At 39.8% G+C, this 17,927-nt stretch overlaps 1 protein-coding gene across 14 annotated transcripts in view; it reads left to right on the forward strand.

Annotated features, from left to right (window-relative positions):
• Positions 1 to 17,927, forward strand: part of LOC101918100 (6-phosphofructo-2-kinase/fructose-2,6-bisphosphatase 4) — a 56,128-nt gene that overhangs the window by 18,286 nt on the left and 19,915 nt on the right. For 13 of the 14 annotated variants that reach the window (XR_008747362.1, XR_008747363.1, XM_027783168.2 and 10 more), the window contains 5 exons: positions 5,496 to 5,612; positions 12,231 to 12,327; positions 14,554 to 14,620; positions 16,887 to 16,961; positions 17,866 to 17,922. Coding sequence is in view for 12 of the 14 variants with exons in the window: in XM_027783168.2 (XP_027638969.2) it covers positions 5,496 to 5,612; positions 12,231 to 12,327; positions 14,554 to 14,620; positions 16,887 to 16,961; positions 17,866 to 17,922 (413 nt within the window). In the remaining 2 variants the exon portion in view is untranslated. Of the gene's footprint in view, positions 1 to 4,673; positions 4,696 to 5,495; positions 5,613 to 12,230; positions 12,328 to 14,553; positions 14,621 to 16,886; positions 16,962 to 17,865; positions 17,923 to 17,927 lie in introns of those variants that run through there. The other variant, XM_027783170.2, reaches the window with a different exon arrangement.

A 17,927-nucleotide genomic window follows, 5' to 3' on the forward strand; every position in this document is an offset into this window, starting at 1 on the left:
AGTCGCTCTGATGTCTTCTGAATTTCTAGGCTAAGCAAGATGAACTCTTTCAGTCTCCTTTGGTTGGGTTTTTTATTTCCTCATTCATGCTGATAGCCTTTATCTGCACTACTTCTAATTTATCTTTCTAGAAGATGGGCGAGCAGAATTGTGCACACTTTCAGTGGAGGACTTGGCAGATCCATCTTCAGAGGAACTTATCTGGGTTAGCTGGTTTTAGTGTGATTTTCTAGAAGTGGTAGCAACTGTAAGTATCTGGGGAAGAAGAAATCTGGCTAGCTGTGCCAGGGTTTTAGCTGTCACAGGGCTTTGAAGAGCTAGTTCTTTTAGTCTGTTCATTATGAGGTCTTCAAAGAGGAGTTCTGGCCATGTGCAGCCAACTGAGCAGACTGAGCTTTTACAGCTAGTGAGACCAGTAAAACAAAGGTAACTGTTCTAAATGACCTTCCAAAGTAAGACTGGTGACAGCAGAAGTGCACATTTTTATTAATAACTGCCACTTACCTTTTGTGGTCTTTTGTGAAAGGTTTTGTCTGTAAATAGGTTGCACTAAAGCTACTTTTGGCATCTGTTGTCAAGTTTGCTTCAAGCTCTGTGAATCAAGCAGTGGGCTACAAACATGGACATAAAAAAATTAATAGCAAAGTATGCTATAGTGAAAGTTGTTTTGAGAGCCTAGCAGAGGATGTTAGTAGCATGACAGATAGATAGTGAACTTCCTGTGGTTAAACATTAACCTGCCCCCCCCCCCCAAGTTAACAGCTTTAGTTCCCTAAAGCTCCTGGAATTTGGTCATTCTAATAATTCTTATTTGCTGTTTGTACAGCAGTATGAATGTACATCAAGTCCAAACCCTAAAAGTATCAAATGAAGATTATCTTTGCTCTAGAGGACTCTACCCTTTGAGCTCACACTGCTTATATGTATTTGTACCCCCAACCCTAGGAACTAAAGAAGGAGAAATGAGGTAAGGACAACAGCCAGCTGTAGCCTGAGGATCAGGATGTATGATGGGGCCATCGCTGTTGGCATCAAAGCTGTAGGAAGCAAATGGTAAACCTGAGCGAGTGGATGGCAGAGCTGCTAGGAGCAGCTGGTGGCATGAGGCTGGCTAGAAGACAATATGAATTCTGAATCTCTTGTACCAAGGAGATGTTGGAAACCGGTAATTTGGACAAAAGGAGGAGAGCTAAATTAAAAGATCATGGACTTCATTGGTATAGAAGCAGGATGCTCTTCAGGAAGAGTGGTAGGATGAGGAACTCATCACTGTGGGATGTGATGAAAGGTGACTGATCATCATTGATGAGCAGGAAAAAATGGATTAGCAATAGTTAAGTTGGATAAGTGATAAGAGAAAACATGTAGCCTTATTTGGAAGGGTGGTTGTGTTGGTTTATAGTTAAAGATATTTTTGTATGAGCCTCTAAATAGTACAGTGATTTCAGAGAGCAGGCCTTGAGTCGAAGCCCACAGAAACAGCAAGAATCCTTCATAAACTTCAGATGGCTTACTGTAGCAGCTTGATACAAAAAGCATCTGACCTTAAAAGTTGAATTAAAAAATTTGACAGAGAGAAAGAAAAACCAAAATCTCATTTTGGGTGGAAAAAAGGGGCAGCTGATAATATGTTAGGTAGTAGGTGAGCTTGAAAAGTACAGACTCTTGTCTCTGGTTTCACAAGACTGTGAGTTTTGAGTGTTGATGAAATGCAGCACAGCTGATGTAGGTTGTTCAGTGTCCCAGTTTGATTTCACAACCTCCTTAAATTGCAGTACTGAATTTTAATGCACTTCATCACTTGGCAATTTTCCTTCATTGGTATTTTGGGTATGTTTTTAATGTGTTCCCTCTAAGCAAGGGGATGCAACATATTTCTTTTTGATGCTGCCCTTTATAAATGTGCGATCTTATATACATATATTACAAACATCTACTGTAAAGAAAAAAACTGAGTAAAGTCTCATAGAGCATCTTTAGAAAATGATGGCATACAACCCTGTAAGTTTTGTTTTGCTGTTCTCAAGATGTATGTTCCTCTAGCAAAATTAACAAAACGTTGATAGCACATTTACACAATGGTGCTGTTGGAAACCCATAGGAGTTACATACATGAAGCAGTTTAAAAAAATGAGTTTGTTTTCTCGAGACTAGATTGTGTAGAGAGAATCTGAGAGGTAAACCAGACAATCCAGTGATGAGGAATTGAGAGGATGCTGTGCTTATGAGTCTGCCTTGGCTCTGCAACTTGCACCAATGTAACTGTAACTACTTCTGTACTGCAGATTGTTCTTTGCATAAAGTGAAGGATGGTGAAGTGCTGTGAAAAGGGGAATTGAGCATTGTGCCATTGGGAAAATATTAACTTAAAGAGGCTTTTTTATTCTGAGAGTTAGATATGTGTCACTTGTGGTTTGTTTAGTTTTTTAATCAGTCTATTTCCTCATGTCAAAATTGCTTACATTTCTTCAAAGGAAGGTGTAAGTCTTGAGATGCTGACATTTTAAATACTGTCATTGAAATGAACATTTCTCACCACTTCCAGTGAGTGTTGGCAGCATTTTGTTGAGAGAAAGGTTTGTTTTGAGTGTTTAATGCATGCTCAGAACTTTGTGTTTTGTTCTGATCTTGACTTTTTTTACTGAACTAATGAGCAAAATTAAGCTTTGTTAATTACTCAAGATCATAAGGAAGAAAACAAAAACCTGTGTCTGCTGTGATGAGTCTTATGCCTATTGTTGAGGGTGCTATGCTGAGGTACAGAATAAATAAAATAGTTGCTTTGTGTGCTTTTATGTAGCTGTTAACCTCTGCTGTTTTGGCCAGCAAACGTGCCTTTGACTTCTAGTTCCAAATGCATAGCTGCACTTGTCACTAAGTGCTGCTTGTGTAAGCAGTATTAGACTGCAGCCACTGTTGGCCATATAAACCAGAACACCAAACATTTTTTAGTGCCCCAAATTTTGGATTGTAAACTAACGTCCTCTTGTCGAAAACAAGCATTAATGGATGGTATATGCTGTAGCACCATGTATTGTATAGTGGTGTTTACAGGGCTATGGCATTATGTAAGAGCAGAATATTTAAGGTTGTTGGAATCAGTGGTGTGCCTCCTCCTAGTATGCAGGGCATCTGTCTGACTGGTGTCTGCCTTTAAAGAGGAAGAGTGCTCTCAGTCAGCCTGGCACCTAATTAGAATGGGATTGCAACTTGTTTGATTGGGATCAGCAGATAATTCGCTTGGTTTCTGCTATATCAGTGATCAGAACACCAGAATAGGCGTGCATGTTAAACTGTATGCATAGGGCTCTAATGAAGGCAATTTTAATTTTTGTACTTTCTTTGAGGAAATTTGCGTAAAAGTGCAAGTGATGCCAGACTTGCATGTTGACTGTGACAATGAAAGGAAATGTCCACCTTCCATGTTGTTGTAGTTGTGTTGGTCTGGTTTGCTGCTCAGTGAGAAGGATCTATTATAAGTTGATGCAAGCAGTAGAACTTAGCTTAGGGAGCTGTTGTTGGTGTAACCTGTGAAGCAACCATTTAAGGGGGCTGTAGCTTCCTAGCCCTTAGTTTTGCAAAATGAAATTTTGTTCCAGTACAGGTTTATCATTACATTCCCAAAAGACAAATTTTTTGTGAGAAGGCGAAATTTGTATCGCTTATCCCAGGAGGGGAAGTGGGGGAAAATACAGAAGGGAGGTCTGGTTATAATGTTATTTAGTAAATTCTGTCCATAATGTGTAGAAAAGCCTGTTCCAATTAGCACAGCTCCTTGCAGAGCAGGTGGACCTGAGGTACAGAGCCTTTCCTTACACATCCTGATTTTTTACAGCTCTTATTTCACTGTTTATACTTGAAAATTGTTTAAAACTTGAGCTAGGTATTTCAGGTTAAGAACCTTTCAAACTGGCTTTGAAGAACTGTGTCTTCCCTTAATGTTTCGAGGGACTCGGGGATTTTTCTCATCTCAGTATTCTATTTTATTGTCCTTAAAACTAGAAGCAAAGCTGTTAAGCTTAGGAAGCGCTGTACTCTGCGCTTCATAGACTTTGTTTCTCCAGAGACTTCCTTCTCCCTCTTGGAGAAGGGGGTTCACAGGCTTGAACTTAGGACAAAGAGGAAGAGGGACAAGAAAACATTATCCTTTGTGTCCATAGGCTTCTCCACAGAGGAGCTTACTCAGAGGGCTTTTTTCAGTGTCCTTCCAGAGACATGGACATGTTTGGGTGGATTTGTTTTGGTTTGCATTCAGCTCCCTGTAACTCTCATTGCACATTAGTAGCAGACCCTTTCATGGGTTTGAAGTTAGGTACTCTCTCTCGTGACAAGTGGTGTATTTTTAATGGGTTTGGTTGTTTTTTTTTTTCTTTTAAATGTGTGTTTTAAGAAAGTGCATCTGTCTCTGCTAATCAGCTTGTTCTTTTTTGATGAGTGTACTCTGTGGAGTGGCTGTGCCAGATGGGTGCAAGTGACTTTGTGGGATGGGACTTGTTCAACGCTGAAATGTAATCTTTTGGGGCAAATTGACAACTCCTCTATCAAGACACTGGGGAAATTGATGCACCTGTGGATTGTATAGAAGTGAATTTCCATTGAAATAGGGGATGGAGTGAACTGGTGGTATCTTTGCACTACTTTAATATCTTCTTTCTTTTTAGGCAGTCCCCTGTAGCTGTGGTAGATTCATGCAAGGTATCCATAGTTTTGTGCCATTAAAATGTTCAAAAACTTGTCATTTGAAAGGAAATGCCTCAAAAGTTTTCAGTTTATACATACAACCCCTTTAACTTGCTGCAGTGTTTATTTTTAAAAACTTAAACACTCTGCCTTTGTATGTGTATCTGTTTATCAGATTATTATACTTGATTGTGTAGAATACTTGTGCTTTATTCCGAGTAACCATAGAACAGTCAAAATAAGCTGTTTTAAAAGATATTTTTATGTTAATAATATTGAAAGGAGAAATAATAAATAGTACGTACCATGTCATAGTATGATGTATGAAGCTGCATCTGTCATGCTTGTTTTGCTTAAAACCAAGAAAAGGTTGAGCAGTCTTGAGGTCTTGTCTTACAAATTTAAAAATTATCTAAAAATTGTATACACCTTGCTGTTTCCTTTCAATGCAAGCACTGAACTGAGGCACATAGGGGTGTAAGATGTCAGTGTCCTTTTTTTGGAATCGTTTTTGTATGCCTTGGAACATGTATGCAAGTACATAGGTTCCTTGTCTTCTGCCTGTGTACAACTTACATGTCCAGCGTTGCACTACCACTGACTCGCCTTTCCAAAATTCAACACAGCATAAGAAACCTGGTTAGGTCCACTGCATTCCTGAAGAAACCCCCTGAAATAATGGGACACCATGCATGAGCTGCTTGAACGGTCACTTCCTCAGAGAGCACATGGATTGTAATGTTCTGCTGCAATATAAGCCTTTGCTTTGTGGGAATGATAATGGTAAATCCTAGTTTTCTATTTTTCTGTTTCAGTATGCATGACCAACTGTCCTACTCTGATTGTCATGGTGGGTCTCCCAGCAAGAGGAAAAACCTACATCTCGAAGAAGCTGACACGCTATTTAAATTGGATTGGAGTGCCTACAAAAGGTGATAGATTTGCTTTTATTTAAATCTGAAGAACAGGACAGATGTTAGGTGTTTTATAAACCTAATTCCCAGTAATTTTGTTGCCAAGTTTGTCTAATTAAAGTCGTGTCTGCTTTGTTAACTTATTTCTAAGCAATAGCATACACAGGCTCTCTGTTCTGTTTAGAATTAATCAAAATCCGATGAATGTTCATTTACTTCCTTGTTCTGCTGCAGGAGCGGGCCAGGTGCCTAGATCAATTTTTTGCCCTTGTCCCTTAACGCTTTGGTTCTTCAGATGTCTTCCCCCTCCTCCCCCCCCCCCCCCTCCTTTTTGTCTTTCCCCTTTATGTGGATGAAAGGGAAACAAGTGGACAAGCAGAAAAAACTTCTGGGTTAAAGTTCTGACTTCTCCATCTTCTGTCTGTGAACTTTGTGCAGCGTATAATTCTCTGTTAGCCTCTTTGTTTAACTGCATTTGTGGAATAAGCTACAGCTCTTTGAATATTAAGAACCGAAGGAACTGAAGCAGCTACTTGTTGCCACTCTCTTAAGTACTTCTATATGTATTTTGAGTGGGAAATGATGGCTCAAATTGGCTATGCCAAGGACCTGGCTGCTCTCATTCTGGAGCTCCTGTGGTATCTTGTGGGCCCAGATCAACAAGTAAACAAGACCTAAGTCCATTTGAGAATCTGAGCAGCCATCTTCCCTGCCTTTTCCTTTTATCTCTGTAGAAGAAAAATACAGTTTTAGTGGTCTGTGATTTTGTGTCTGGTGCAGTAATGGCAGTTTTATAGTTATGACCTGTTAATCACTTAAGTAACGTTAAACATATTAGATCATACTTAAAGTGTTGACTTTTGGCTGGATTGTCAAAGATGTATTTCCTAGTACCTCCAAGAAGTCAAGATGAAGAGTTCTGGCCAACATTTAAACTGCCTTTTGGTTCTAGGGTATAGCTTTTTGAGTTGGTATTTTCTTAAGCTCTTAGAATCTTGTCTAATACGCTTTATTTAGACAAGAGGTTAGGTGTCGTGACGGAGGGAAGACACAGTCGCTCAACATGAGTGATCAGCAGACTTCGTTTATTGTACCTTACAGTCACCTTTTATGCCTTGTTATAATTAGCTCATACGTATTACAAAAGTTAAGCTCATTATTGGTGAGTTGCCTAAATACCAAGCCCGCCCCTAGTTTCTCTTCTGTAGTTTTCTGTTCCCACCTGCAACATTCTTTTCCCACCGAAATCTTCCTGTTATTGTGTAACAAAAACAGCCAAAGACAGTGTATTTTGCTTTACTTCAGATAAGCTGAGGGCGATGCGCATTTTTGTCCAGCCAGCTGGACTATGTCTATGAGACCTTTTTTCAGCTAGCCAGTTATCCACAATTCCCCCGTTTTTATTTTGGGCGACGTAGGCTTGGTTGACCATTTTCAATAACAGCGTTTTAACACAGGAAAATACACAGCCAACTTATAAAATCTCAGTTCAGAAGTATAATTCCAGAAATACTTGAAAAATAAAGTTAGCTTGAAGCTTTAATTTAGATGCTCTTTCTGTTCCAGTGATATAAAAAGTTTAAAAAATTCAAAGGTAGTTTTAAAGTTCTGAACATGGACTAATGCAAGCTCAAAACCCAAAAAGAAACCAAACTGATGTTTGACTAGGAATATTTGCAAATATTTTAGTGGAAAATCCCTGACCATTAACAATTTTCTGTCCAAATAACAACTGCCCTTATGCAACCAACCAGTCCATACATTTTCTGAAGAATACCTCATTGATATCAAAGAATTAACAAAGGGAAAAAATTAGTTCTAAGCTATATACATTCATAAGTGGATTTTTCAATAGTTACATACAGATTTACACACTTAAGCCATAATGGCTTGTAGGTGATACACACAAGAAGAGTACGTTGCTTATCTGTCTGAATGTCTATGCTAAATTTGACAACTATGCCACAAGCCAAGCCTACATGGTTGCTGTATATTATGCACGTTCCTTAACAAACAGAAGTATAATAGACAAATTCCCAAGATCTAGTCCCCAACCTAATTATATTATTTTGTAGCCAATTAAGGAAAATAACACAAATGTGCATATCTACATGTGCACACACCTTTTAGTTCAGAACCAATCTGTGATAAAAGGCCTTAGCCTTATGGCATCATTGAATCTTAACAAGTACAGTAATTAAAAATGCAGTCTTACTGTAAGTGCGATTTATGCTGACATTCCCTCAAATGCTACACGTGAGTATTTCTCACTCAACTGCCTCAAGTTAAAATAGTAGTATTTGTTAATATGTATTAAAAAATTATTAATTCTCTACAATAGCAGTTGACTTCCATAACACTATGTAAGCAAAAGAGGCTTAAGATGGGTTTTCTGAATACTAACAATTAATTTTAGACTGTCTAAACTCAGGTCTTGAAAGATTTCACTCTGCCAGACATAGAAACACTGTTGCACTCCAGTTGTGATAGCCCTTTTCCCAAGCTGTCACATGCACATCTCGCTCAAGCAACATTATTGTTAAAGTTTCTCTCTGCTACATAAAAGCATATTGCACTTGTAGATATAAAAGACAGCACCCTTACTTAGATTATTACCTTATTACCTCATAACTCTTAGTATACCTTGTATCTCTGATTTCATCACTTCAAAAATTCACCAGAAGCAGATAAAACCACAGCATCAGACTAAACTACACCTGAACTGCTGATTCAAATAAAGGCATTCTCTTCAGATATGCCTAATGCTTACAAATAATTTTGGCTGGTTTTGATCAAAAAACTATTATTACATAATGATCAAAAATAATAATCCCGTTTGCAAAATGCCTTTAAGCCAGCCTCCTAGTCCCAACCAATTTCCACATTCAGAATACTGCATAAATACAGAATACAGAATTATCTCCATCAAGGCAAAAAGGCTTCTCTTTAAGCACAGAGATGTTTGCTAGTTCAAGGCAGAAACCCATTTCTTGTAGGGGACATCTGAAGCACTTTTTTTTTTTTTTTTTTTTGTGGGTTTGTAATGAATTCCGTATTTTTCCTTGAGAAGCTTAAGCTGTTCCTCTTGTTTCAGGAGTGTTTCCAACTCTGATTTGTTGAATAGGTCCTTATTTCCAAAAATATCATACATTTCCTCCACTGTGATTTTATACGGCAGGTTCCGAATATAAAGGATCCGATTGACCTCGGGGGGCAGCCAGATGTTAGCTCGCTTGGCCGCTTGCATCACCATGGTGCCGATCGGAGGGGGGTGGGGTGTGTGTGTGTGCAGCCTTGGAGAGAAACCGCAGCCGGGAAGGGGCCTGCCGGGCCGCGTGCCGCCACTCGCCGCTGCCGCGGGGGACCCGGATGCTATCCCATACGCTAATAACCCGGGTAATTCCTTTTTACAATCTATGTCCTGAACGCTCCGCTTTTCTAAAAAGCATATGAGCAAATTGTACGTCGCTTGTGTCTCCATACCTTCATCAGCGCTGTTGCAGCCTTTGCGAGACTTCGGCGACGCGTGGCCGGCGGGACCCTCTGTAGGTGCTCCCGGGCGCGGGAACTGTGCCCTTCCGCCTCCTGCGCTGCTTTCAGGACTGGTACCCGAATCTCCGTCGAACCGTGGCTCGCAGGTTCAGCCCTCTCTAGGGTCCCTGTTCGGGCGCCATTTGTCATGATGGAGGGAAGACACAGTCGCTCAACATGAGTGATCAGCAGACTTCGTTTATTGTACCTTACAGTCACCTTTTATGCCTTGTTATAATTAGCTCATACGTATTACAAAAGTTAAGCTCATTATTGGTGAGTTGCCTAAATATCAAGCCCGCCCCTAGTTTCTCTTCTGTAGTTTTCTGTTCCCACCTGCAACATTCTTTTCCCACCGAAATCTTCCTGTTATTGTGTAACAAAAACAGCCAAAGACAGTGTATTTTGCTTTACTTCAGATAAGCTGAGGGCGATGTGCATTTTTGTCCAGCCAGCTGGACTATGTCTATGAGACCTTTTTTCAGCTAGCCAGTTATCCACAGTTAGGGAGGATACATTACATAGTTTGAGGGTTTGCTGGATTTAAATTATCGCTTGAGTTTTGACTGTTTTCACACAGTATAACCCTTCTGGTGAGCAGTAACAGATCTTTGGGGACTTCAGTTTTATCCATTTGGCTGAAACAGAATTAACGGTCTAAATAGGTTAGCCTATAAAGCTGATAAAATGTATGTTTTATTTATACTTCATTGTGTTGAGCATTTGACTGTGTGAACTTTGAAAAGCAGGAATCCAGTATTGGATGACAAACAAGATACTGGCCACATATGGTTCATGTTTGGATGAATATATCCCAAATACAGTAAAATAGGTAGAGGTGGTCTGCTTCAGGTATAGGAAGAGTTCCGTGGGCTACTGTGAGTAGCACATCAGAAAACACATGCACTTGTGCTTAATAAAAAATAGTGAGGGTGTTACTGCCTAATTTTTCAAAAGTATACAACATAAAGTTACCATATGAGCTTCTATCCCAGGTTGCTGGTTATGGTTTGTCTTTGTTAGAAAGGGTGACTTGGGATTTTCTTGGAAAACCACAGGTCCTTTACTGTTGTTTGTTGTCAGTGGTGCAGTTTTACTGAAGCTGAAATCAATTTAAAATACCTCGCTGACTGAGTGAATAGTTGACACATTGTTTAATGCTTCCAGTTGATTGGGACCGAATTGATACATTGTAAGTATCAATTAGGCCTAACATCTGTTATCCTTTGGCTCTTGATGTCTTAAAATTAGTGTGTGCTTAATATAGTGAGTATTCTTATTTTCTGAGACAGGTATTCTTATTTTCTGAGAAGCTGGAGAGTTCAGTAACAGAAAATGGAGGTGAATAGCCCAGGGCTGATGTTAGTTGAATCATTTGAGCCATCACTTCTGTGTTTTCTTTTATTCCTTCTAAAATCCTCTGTCATTTAGGATGTGAAATGGTTAAAAATACAAAGGGCTTTTGTATGGGCTTTTTAAAGGAAATGAGGTCAATTGGATGCCTGAATAGAGCTGTGTTGCAATGTGGTTTTTAGATACTAAACTTTGGGAATCTTTTTTTAATAGTTCTGGCTGTGTGGTAGTTGTGATGCCAGTTAGCTTTGTGAAACTTCCGGAGGTGGGGATGCTAATAAAAAAGGCTGAACATTGTCCCACTAGATAGCACTTTTTCCTTTGCCATGCATGACCCTCTTGAAGTAACTATTCTTTCTTACAAAATTAATTAATTTTGATTTTTAAAGGGCTGTTGCCTGACAACACTGGCCATCTGAAATTCATCTTCTGTTTTTCTTACAAGTAGTCACCTTCTCATCTAGCCAGTGTGGGTAGTGCTCATTAAACCTTTTACAGAATAATCTGGATTGTACTATAATCCATGTAATACAGTTGACCACAAAAAAAAAATTACATTAACATTGTTGAATTCCAACAAAACTTATATTTTACTTCTTTATCCTCTGCTCCCAATCCCAACAGCAATCTATATATGACAGCTGATGGCTGAGATCTTTTATCCTATGTCTTTTTTTCTTAGCTACAACTCTGCAATTGCCTACTACTTCTTTTCCTCTTTCCAGAATTTAAGTCTGGCAAGTAGTTACACCTTGGCAGCTTCTCAAACAGAATACTTCATTTTGGTCTAATGTTAAAATAAAAAATGCTTTGCAGTTCAGCAGAGAAAACATGTAGGTCAGAAACAGCTTAAACATTAATTGCATTTCAGAGACCTACTTGCAGAGCTATTGAATTAAGTTTGTCAGGGAACAGTGTCATTGTCTGCTGTGTGGCAAAACAGAACCGCTTTGCCCTCATCCCCATATCTGATGTTGTGATGTGTGTCTGGCTGTAGACCTTATCGATGGATCTTTGCCCAGAGAAGGAACAGTTTTCTTTGGCCACTGTTAAAGAGATCACAGTAAGATTATGTTCAATGCTTCTGCTGATTTTTTAAATGTGTGTGTGTAGGGTTTTTTTGTTTGGTTGGTGGTTTTTTGGTTGTTTTTTTTTTTTTTTTGTTATAGCTTAAGCATTTTTTTAAAATAAATGAACAGGTATGTACTGATCATTAAGGAACTGAAATACTGGAGCAGCGTTCTGAAAAAATGTTTCCACAACTTGAATGTCAAGTTTTGTTTATCAAAAGCAAGACTGGTTCGTTTTATTCAGAGCTCTTCCTTGCTTAAATACGAGCTGGAAGTTTTGGCGGGTGCTGTCAAAATACTATTTCACTGCACATATACACAGAAGAAAAAATAGATTATTATTAGTTCTTTGTAGACTACTGACATAGACTTCCAACCACCCCTGCAAAAGAGGAAAGGAGTTTCTTTTTGTTGGTAGGCAAGCGGCACATTAGTATGGCCAAGTGACTCCATTGGAGCTACCAAGAGCCCAAATGTTCTTTTGCCATTTCCATGATTTGTTGTTTATACGCTTAAAAACAAACAATCCCCCCCCCAAACACAGTAAGTAGTATGATACGTTGATTTTATACATGGTAAATTATTTATCCTTGCAGGTAGTTGGATTTCAAAGCTGTCATAATTTTTGTCCTTTTTACTTGAATGTCATTCGTTCCCACTAATACTGGTTTCTTCTTGGCAGAATTTAATGTTGGTCAGTATCGTCGAGATTTGGTGAAAAAGTATAAATCTTTTGAATTCTTCCTGCCTGACAATGAAGAAGGATTGAAAATCAGGAAGTAAGTTTTGAATGTGTTTAGCTGCACAATGCTAATCGTATTGAAATGGTACTCTATGTAATTTGCTCTTAGAGACTTCTTTAAGTTGTATTTTTGTATGTTCAGGAAGACTCTTAAGAGACTGCTGTATAAAATGTCAAGAAAAAGAAGTTCTAGAGAAGGTTATTATTTTTATTACCTCTTCATAAGGTATCAGCTAATGGATGTGACTTTCTTCTGTCTAATTCCTAAAATGCCATTTTAGAGCTTTTTTTTTGATCATATAGAAGAAAAAAAACCCCATATAACTGCTTTTCTTTTTGGTTTGTGTACTGGAATTTTTTGCTTGGAGTACTTTGAACCTATTTGTTATTATCTGTTCAAATGAGTGGGAATGAAACACTATTGTTGTCTCCCTGACGTTGTCTTTTTGGCCACCATGCAGGTGCTTCATGCAGTCAATCAGTGCACTGCCTCAAAAATTGCCATGTTTTGCTAATGCTATGCAGGTGTGAACACCTGTGCCCAGATGAAGCACTTGAGAACTCCTGTCTTGTCTGGAAAGAGGCTTTGCTTTAATGTAGAAGAAAGACCTTGAGAAGAAAGGGGTAGATGAAGAGAAGGTCAGAGCAAGAGGGAGCTACCTCTTTCTTACAGAAGGTCAAATGGGAAGGTCTTTTATTTTCTTCACCATTCATTGTCCTTTTTACTATGTTCAGGAAAACATTTAAGAGTGTGCAGTATGAAATGAGAAGGAACAGAAGTGTGATTTGTTTAGGCTTTTTAAAATACAGAGTCTATTGTTCATAATTGCTTCAGCTCGAGCATCACAAATGTCTGGACTTTCCTACTGTCTGCACTTTCTTTTGTGGCTGTCCCTCTGTGTTCTCTCTTCCCTTTCCCCTTTAGCAGCAACTGAGTGTTGCTAATGTCAAAGGAGAACAATTTACATGAGAATCTCCTAATCCTTCGGGACCAAAGAGCAGATATGAGGTGCATTAGTCTTGCAAGCCCCTACCTTTTGCTTGGAGGTAGAGCCAAACTGTTTAACGTGCTTCTGTGTCACCTGTTAGACTAAATGGTGGAGAATGTAACATGAAATGGGCTGTGTGAGCTCATCTGCCTAGTTAGCAATGACTAAAGAGGGTATATATTTATTTAGTGAAGACTTGACTGATGCATCTGTTCCTGACATCTATTAACCATGCTAATGTGGAAATACTGTCAGGATTGAAAAGCCCTCATTTTTCTTTTAAGATAAGGCTGTGCGTGCAGAATTTGGCAAATGTAAGAGAAGAGTTATGCATTTCAGTCTGGAAGTCAGAGCAATAATGCATGGAAAGGCTGTTGAAATGGACAGGTTATTATGTTGGTACTGAAAAAGGCTGTACTCACTGGAAATAAATGGGTCTTTGTTCTGTGAGTAAATTGTGTACAGTGTTAATGTTGCCCTCCAGTATTGTTCATTGTGTTAGAGATCATGGTGGACTTTGAAGATAATACTAATGCTGGGGAGATAGAAAAGTTGCAAATGAATTTATTCTCCAGATTTAATACAAGTGTAAAGTATGGAGAGGTGGGGTTTTTTGGTATCTGTGTCATCAATGGTCTCCAGTACTAATTACATTGGGTTGGTGACTATAATGGGGTGTTATTTTCACCTCTTCCCTAATACATGATGCTAACTTTGTTTTGCCCTTGTTCTAACAAATTTTGTTAAAATAAGCTATTTTTACACAATAGTCAAAAAGAGAGGGAAGTAGATTACTGAAAAATAGTCGTCTTTCCACTTCAACTTAGGGCCACAAGATAAAAGCCTTAAGTTGTTTTATTTTTTCCCTCTTTGAGGATCCATTTAAGAAGCCAATATCTATGAATAGGTAATTGGGAAAAGAGAACAGTTTCAGGGATGATTCAGTGATGTTACTTTAGGTCAGTGAAAGTTTAATGGGGTCAGCAAAGTTGGTGGGTATTCTGTGGTGATGTATAGTTTTATCAGTCGCACAGAGGAGCACTAGCCAGGTCTTTTTTTTTTCCCAGACAGGTGGCTGTGACCACATTTCCTTAGTATAGCTTCATTGACCTCTGTTGGTTTTCCCATGTTTTGTGTGTGTGGGCTGATTAAAAAATACATGTTTTTGAGAGATACCATCTTAACATTTGCAGGGCACTTTAATCACAATGCAAAAGTGCGTTAATTAAATTACTTTAACTAGCATTTGAGTTTTACTCTTTTTCATTTTTAAGACGGTGTGCCTTAGCAGCGCTGAATGACGTCCGACAGTACCTCAGTGAAGAAAACGGGCACGTGGCTGTAAGTTTCTTGTTGGAAGACACATTCTTAAGATGCTTCCCTACAAACTGGGTGTCTGCTGGATTAATATACAGCCCAAGTAATTCTGGTGTCTCTTCAGTATGTCAGTTTTGGTTTTTTTCTTTGGGAGTTATATGTTAGATCTGCAGTGAAAGGATTACTTAAGTGCAGGGACATGATGCCATATTAAGCAGCCACGTTTGTGATTTGAGGGGTTAAATTTCTGAGTGGGGTAACACCCAGAAAAATGTCCCCCTTCTCTCCGCTGTACATAATGTACTGTATAATGTACACATCTGCTTTGGTTGCACTTGTGTTTCCATTTGATAGTCTGGTGTTTCAAGTGAAAGGTAAAGACTGAACAGAAAGCATCCTGGCTGTTGCTTGGCAGTTGTGTTACTGACATGGGAAATCTCTGAAGAGAGCAGGAGAAACTCAAGAGTAAATTGTTACAAATCTGAGTATTTAATAACGGGATGCAAAACATCAGCTCTTCAACTATTGATGTTGCATATTCACATTAATTTGCATAACATTGTTTTTCTTAAGACTGCTGACACAACTCTTGGGTTTTCATTAGCTAATCAGGGAAAACCATTCTATAGTTACAAGTTTTACTGGGGACATGAGGTAAACTTTGTATTGTGGTAAACTTCATACTAAGGTAAAACACTGGTGTGTTCAGAGCTAAACATAAGTTCTTAGAAAAATGTCTGCATGTATCTTGTAATTCATGGACAGGATTTACAAGTCTTGCAGATCTTCCGCCCTTTAAAAGCTTACACTTACATTTTGAATACCATATTGATTGCAGCATCTTTTGTGTGGTATAAGTTCACTAAAGAACTATTGTAGTGAGTTTGCATGGTAAGGTTTTGGTAGTGGGGGGCTACAGGGGTGGCTTCTGTGGGAAGATGCGAGATGCTTCCCCCATGTCCAATGTTGATGCCAGCTGGCTCCAAGATGGACCCACCACGGGCCAAGGCCGAGCCTGGGTAGCACCTCTGGGACAGCACATTTAAGAAGGGGGGAAAAAAAAGTCTGTGCCAGCAGAAGAGAGGAGTGAGATTATGTGAGAGAAGACACCCAGGTCAGTGAAGAAGGAGAAGGAGAGGAGGTGCTCCAGGTGCTGGAGCAGAGATTCCCCTGGAGCCTGTGGTGAAGGCTGTGGTGAGGCGGGCTGTCCCCCTCAGCCCACGGAGGTTAACAGTGCAGCAGTTACCTACCTGCAGCCCGGGGAGGACCCCACGCCAGAGCAGGTGGGTGCCTGGAGGAGGCTGTGACCCGTGGGAGGCCCGCACTGAAGCTGGTTCTCTGGAGAACTGGTAGACCTGTGCAGAGAAAAGCCCATGCTGAAGCGCGCTTGCTGGGCGGGACTTGTGACCCTGCAGGGACCCACTGCTGGAGCAGTCTGTTCCTGAAGGCTTGCCCCGTGGGAGACACTATGGGAGGGACCCATGCTGGAGCAGTTCATGAAGAACTGCAGCCCATGGGAAGGACTCTTATTGGTGAAGTTCATGGAGAACTGTCTTCTGTGGGAGGGACCCCACACTGGAGCAGGGACAGAGTGCGAGGAACCTCCCCCTGAGGAGGAAGGAGTGGCAGAGACAGCCTGTGATGAGCTGACCTCAGCTACCATTCCCCATCCCCCTGTGCTGCTGGTGGGGAGGAGGTAGAGAATTCGGGAAGGAAGTTTAGCCCATGAAGAAGGGAGGGGTGGGGGGAAGGTGTTATTTGTGATTTGAATGGTAATAAATTAAACTAATTTTCCCCAAGTCAAGTCTGTTTTGCCCATGACAGTAATTGCTGAGTGACCTCAACCCATGAGCCTTTCATTGTATTTTTTCTCCTGTCTGATTGAGGGAGTGATAGAGTGGCTTTGGTGGGCACTTGGTATTCAGCCAGGGTCAAATCACCAGAATTGTGCATTAGTATGCAATGCTGATACAGGCCAGGAGGAAGATTCTGTCCTGTATTATGTGTTAGACTGAAATTCTGGTTGCTTCTTCCAAGTAGTGTTCTGCTGGTAGTGCTTTCAAAATATTACTCTTTTTTTAGTATTTAGAAAATCATGTGCGTAAAGTAGGAATGTCTTGTGTTTTCCTGTTGAACATGTTGACATAGAGGGAAGGAGAAGTGTTTTCGTTGCTTTCCTTCACACTGAGGGATTTGAACCCTTATTTTTTTTGTTAGTAACGCAGTGCTTTTCACAAGCTGTGATGCTTTTTTAATTCCTTTCTCTCTTCCCCACCATAATTACTCCTAGGTCTTTGATGCTACAAACACAACTCGAGAACGTAGAGAAACTATCTACAAATTTGGTGAAGAAAATGGATATAAAGTGAGTCAAAGTTTCAAGCTAACACCTGAGCAAGTAAGGCAGTGATAGTTTTGCTCTTACCTGTATTCTTGAGTTAAGAAGTGCACTAACATAAGCCACGTCCTTCCTAGATGTTTAGTCAATACTACGTTTTGCATTCTCAAGCATTGTTTGTGATTAAAAGTCACCCAGTCCTCATTTTTCTTAGTTTTAATGTTATACTCTTTGAAGTTAATCTCTTTTATGCTATGGCTTCAATTCTGTCATCTGGGGCCTGCAGTTCTGAGTATACTGTCAGCCAGAATTATTTAAAATATGGTTCTTAGTGCAGTTCAGGATTTTGCTGCAGAAACACATAGGGAATTCTGTGTTAGTTCTGTACAAACTAAAAACTTTCCATGGCTTTCTGCCTTTTGTACAGGATTGTTTTGTGTTTAGCTGTTCTCCAGTAATCTTTCATTTCCTCTAAACTTGCTTCTCCATAAATCTTTGAGAGAGCAAAACACAAACCTCTTTTCCAGTGAGGCTACTCCATTCATTGAAAGACTTCTAAATTACTATTTCAGAAACAGTAGTTACTGTTTGTGTGGCTGAACTTGCATCCTCTGCATTTACTTTTTCCTCTTCTATCATAAATTTTTCTCGCTGCAAAATTTTTCCCCTTAGAAGCACTGTTGCGGGAATGAGTATAGAGCATGATGCTTTAGGGAATGGTAAGCCAACAACTGCCGATGAGAGGGTCTGGAGAAACCTTCTGAGTAAATGGAGGGAGGTTTAACGTTTGGCTGTTGAAAAGGGGTTAGCATGGAAGTGAGCACCATAGTGCTCGTGTGTGTTAGTCTCCAGAGGTGTTTTAATGCATCTTCTCTCTTCCCCTCTTCCTTCCTTCCTTCCTTCTGTATGTGACTTCCCATTTGGACTGAAGACATTTTTTGTTGAGTCAGTATGCGTAGATCCAGAGGTCATTGCTGCAAACATTGTGGTGAG

This window comes from Falco peregrinus, chromosome 5, assembly GCF_023634155.1.
Source record: "Falco peregrinus isolate bFalPer1 chromosome 5, bFalPer1.pri, whole genome shotgun sequence".
Taxonomy (NCBI): domain Eukaryota; kingdom Metazoa; phylum Chordata; class Aves; order Falconiformes; family Falconidae; genus Falco; species Falco peregrinus.